The following is a 4,646-nucleotide window of genomic DNA, read 5'->3' as shown; positions in this document are numbered from 1 at the left end:
GCTCAGTGACTAAATCACTGCCTAGTATGTATAACTTTCCAGGTTCGAATCCCATAAAGGGTATGGCTAACTGATGAAGGCAAAAAAGCCAGAAATGGTCCATCTTAGTCTCCCAAGTTAATTCTTTACTCTTTGTCAGAAAAAAAGAAATTTGGATATAAAAATATTTCGCAGTTGCGACTTGAGCCTGCTCTATGCCTCTAGTTGGGGGCGGCAAGGCAAGAGATACTGTAAAAAGAGTAAAACTGCAGTATGCAGTTGAAAATGTCAATTTTAACCTTCAGTTTCAAAACAGAAACATAAATTTATTAAATTTTACAAAAACTTAAATCTTTCTAATATAAACACTCTGGAAAAATTGCATTGTCAAATGATACCACTTTGGTACTGCATCTTGGCACTCAATCTGGGATATTCCATGGCAAAAAAAGGGGTGTGTGTGTCTGGGGACGGCTGTGTGTTGTCCATCCCAGAGGTAAGGAAAGACACAAAAGTGGTATTGAGGAAGAGAACACCCTTGTTTTCTTCTTTCTTTCTGTTTCCCCATTTTCCCCACTCCATTACACCCAGGGGTGACTAATCAAACTTGCTATTAAAAATCATCTTCCAAGTGCTACAGAGCTACACGTTTAATGATGATTAAGTACAAATTCATATTACTTGATTTATTTTTACATTTCTATTTATGTGTTCTAGGTATCCGGAAGCCAGGGCTGTTGAAAGAAAAATTGTGTTTCATGCTGGCCCTACAAATAGTGGGAAAACCTATCATGCAATCCAGAGATATTTAAAAGCAGAATCCGGAGTATATTGTGGTCCTTTAAAACTCTTGGCCCACGAAATCTTCCAAAACAGTAATGATGCTGTCAGTATGTCATTGAATTTCCATCTGATATTGCCTTTGTTGCACTCATGCTGTTACATGGAACATTGTTGGTGGTTAAAAAAAAATGTGTGTTGTCAGTATCTGTCTGGAGTCCAAAAACAGCTTATAAGGTGGGGTGAAAAAACAGAGTTTTAGGGACAGTGGGTGTGTTTTAAGGTTGTAGTATTTTTCAAGGGCATTCCTAATTTGCAGTCCGCTAAAGATAACAACAAAAAAGGTGGATTTCAACTAACTGCATTGGCCATTAGAAAGCTTTCACCACTGGAATGGGGAAGATACAATTGTCAGTTGTTTTCACTCTTTTCTATAGTGGAAATGAGCTACCCCCAGAGATCAGGGTGATCCCTGATCTCCCTTCCTTCCGCCGCGCCCTTAAGACATGGTTATTCCAACGTGCAGGACTGGCCTAGGGGAAAATTTTAACGGGGTTTTAAAGTATTTTAAATTAACTTGACCTAATTCTAATATTTGTTTTTATTTATGTTTTTAAATTTGTAGTTTTTTGGGGATTAATGTTTTATCTGGTTGTTAGCCGCCCTGAGTCCGTAAGGAGAAGGGCGGGATATAAATTAGATTAATAATAATAATAAAATAATAATAATAATAATTTACTAATCCTCTCGGAAGTCTGCCCTGGAAGAATCCAAATCTTTCTGGACCATGTTTTCAGAGAAAAAGAGAATTCTTCCACTGCATTCTAATAATAGAAGTCTTCCACTGCAGATTATGTGAATCCATTATGTCACGGGACCACAGGTAGAGCTCAGTTAACTCTTTCAGCAACCATTCACAGTTACAATGAATATACTTATGAATGGATCTCAAAATGGCAGCCATCCTGGCACTCATACAGTCACATGAACCCAGTCTGGGTGCTTGGCAACTGGTTCGCACTTAGGATGTTGCAGCATCCTGCGGTTATGTGATTGCCATTTGTGACCTTCCCTACTGCCTTGCCAGAACAAAGTCAATGGAGAAGCAGGCAAGGAAGGTTGTAAGTCACTCTGGCAAGTCACCCTCCCTCACTCCCCTTTGGCCCCACTGCATTCATACCTCACCAGCCATCCACACACCTTCCCCATCCGGTAGTAGCAAACCTCCTGGGACTTGCAAGGAGGCCCTTGCTTGATGATAGTAGTGTTGTTTTGTTAGGAATAATAGGAGCAAATTATGAGAAAGATTGTATATATTTAATTCTACACGTACTAACTGCAGCAAGAATTGTATTTGCCCAACATTGGAAAAATGAAAATTTACCAACTGAATAAGTATTAATTAAGAAAATTTTAGAGTGTGCAGAAATGGACAGATTGACTTTAAAGATAAAAGAGAAAGAAGACTCAGTGTATTTCAGAACATGCAATAATTTCTATCAGTGGCGAGAAACATGAGTTAGAGAGAAAGGAATGTGATATTTAACTTTGAATATATATATATATATTAGTAAGAAGAAGGCTATTGAGCGATTAATTAACATATTATTTATGATAACTAACTATTATCTATTATTTCTTATTAAACACATGAACCCAGACATTATGCTGTTTGCTAAATATTGAGAATGTTATTTGGAATAACCCTAATCCTAACCCTAACCCAAATCCCAACCCAAATCCCGATCCCATCTCATTCCTAACCCTATAAAAACTAATAAAATTTATACTCCCAAAAAATGATAGCAGTGTTGTTGTCGCTAAGCAAACCAATAATTTGATGTCACACTCCACAGCTGCATCACATAGCGATGAAAGTTTCAATCCCAATTATCATTGTTAAGAGAGGATTATCTGTGGTTTTGTTATTGCTTTCAAGTGCTTTGTTGGACTTTTATATCCTTGAGGGAAATATTTATTTTGCTTTTTTTTTAATGTTATAGAATGTACCATGTGACCTGGTTACGGGAGAAGAACGAGTCTGTATTGATCCTGAAGGGAGGGCAGCTGCCCATGTTGCTTGCACTATTGAGATGTGCAGTGTTAATACACCTTGTATGTATGCTTTTAAAAAAAAACATATTTAGTTTTGAAGTGCTTATAATATTTGTATATAAAATTGTCCGGAAGAGAAAACACAAAATAGTTTTTAAAATGAACAAATGCCCATTTCCAAGATTTCATTACGGAAATGCCTCTTACTTCTGTAGTGAGAGTTTATGAATGTTAGTAAACTTTAAAATTTGATAGATAAATAAATGACTCTTTTATTGCATGCTGTTTTTTAAGATGACGTGGCTGTGATTGATGAAATTCAGATGATTAGAGACCCTTCTAGAGGCTGGGCCTGGACACGAGCACTCTTGGGTATGTCTTTGGAAAGATTATTATTATCAAATGGTGTTATCATAATCCATATTGTATTTAATTTGCAGCATAGTTTTTCAGAGCAATCTTCCCATATCTAAAGCTCTCCAGATTTCTTCAGAGTACATTGGCCAACACTTTCAGTCATGGAAAAAACCCACGTTTGGGTGTCTTAGATATTTATTCTAAGAAAAGGGTCTTCAAACTTGGCAACTTTAAGACTTGTGGACTTCAACTCCCAGAATTCTTCAGCCAGCCCTGGCTGGCTGAGGAATTCTGGGAGTTGAAGTCCACAAGTCTTAAAGATGCCAAGTTTGAAGACCCCTGCTCAAGAACAACACATGGAGTTACTTCTGAGTAGTTTCTTTATTATTGCTTGTCTACAAAGGAGTTTCTTTATTATGTTTGCCTACTCTTGTCAGACTAAAGCAATTAATCTGCATAACTATAGACATACTCTGATCTGCTAGGGAGGGGCCATCTTATCCTCTTAGCAGACATTCCAAGCTCCACTGCCTTTTAGCCCTCTGGGGAAGAGCCCTTCCTCCTGGCACTACATATCACCACAAAATGGCTGACTGGGGAATTTCAAAATTGGAGCCCACGTGTCTTAAAGTTGCTGAGGTTAAGAAACGCCACTATAAACAAAGCATGTTGTTCCATGAAAATATTTTTTTGTAATGCTTGCACATCATTATTTTGTTCAGGACTTTGTGCAAAAGAAGTCCATGTTTGTGGTGAAGAGGCTGCTATTAACTTAGTGACAGAACTCATGTATACTACAGGGGAACAGGTTGAGGTAGGTGCTCTGCTCCACTCTCTGTATGTCCAGGATAAGAAAGGAGGCCCAGTGGGTGGAGCTGCAAGAAAATGGGGGGGGGGGGTCCTGGAGTTTGGGAGTTCATTTTAAGTCTTTTTCAGTCTTTCCCTTTTTTCTAAAATATATCTTGTACTGTAGCCCTTATGCTATGGCTTTCATGTGATTCCCATCTCAAAGTAATGGTAACTATATTTCTGATTTTGAGTAATGGACAAAATGGAGTTTTAGGGTTGCAAAAAAGTGGCCCAGGATCTTTTCAGCACCTCTGAAACCTCATATTGTCCAATCTAACGTGCAGACTTCTTCCAGTTGCTTTTCCTTAAGAGGTAAAATAGATGGAATATATTAAAAGTCATTCCCTCCACCAGCGTTTCATATCTTTAAAGCTAAATTGCTCAGTGATATTTATATACAAATTATACAGTGCTTTTAGACTCTTTTATTGTCTCTATATTGGCCACTATTCTAGAAATGTAATTTGATTTTGAGGTTACCCCACTCCAAAAACATTCTGAATTCTGAAATTCACTTAGATGTGAAACCTACAGAGGGAAATATTGTTCTCAAAGTAGCAGTTTTTATTAATGACTAAAGCAGAAAGCAATTTCTAGTGAATATACAAGTTATTTTTCCCCCAACA

General features: G+C 37.5%; 1 protein-coding gene across 1 annotated transcript; it reads left to right on the top strand.

The window, feature by feature from the left end:
- Positions 1–696: 696 nt before the first annotated feature.
- LOC107301015 (ATP-dependent RNA helicase SUPV3L1, mitochondrial-like) lies at positions 697–3,985 on the top strand (the record flags this gene model as incomplete). Its single annotated transcript, XM_015830287.1, has 4 exons — positions 697–865; positions 2,763–2,874; positions 3,109–3,186; positions 3,894–3,985. Coding segments are annotated over 4 exons (451 nt in total), but the record flags the coding sequence as incomplete, so codon positions are not given.
- Between the last annotated feature and the right edge of the window lie 661 nt (positions 3,986–4,646).

This window comes from Protobothrops mucrosquamatus, unplaced genomic scaffold (genome assembly GCF_001527695.2).
Source record: "Protobothrops mucrosquamatus isolate PMUCROS unplaced genomic scaffold, P.Mucros_1.0 scaffold9565, whole genome shotgun sequence".
Classification (NCBI taxonomy): domain Eukaryota; kingdom Metazoa; phylum Chordata; class Lepidosauria; order Squamata; family Viperidae; genus Protobothrops; species Protobothrops mucrosquamatus.
This window is presented reverse-complemented; position numbering and strand designations above follow the sequence as displayed.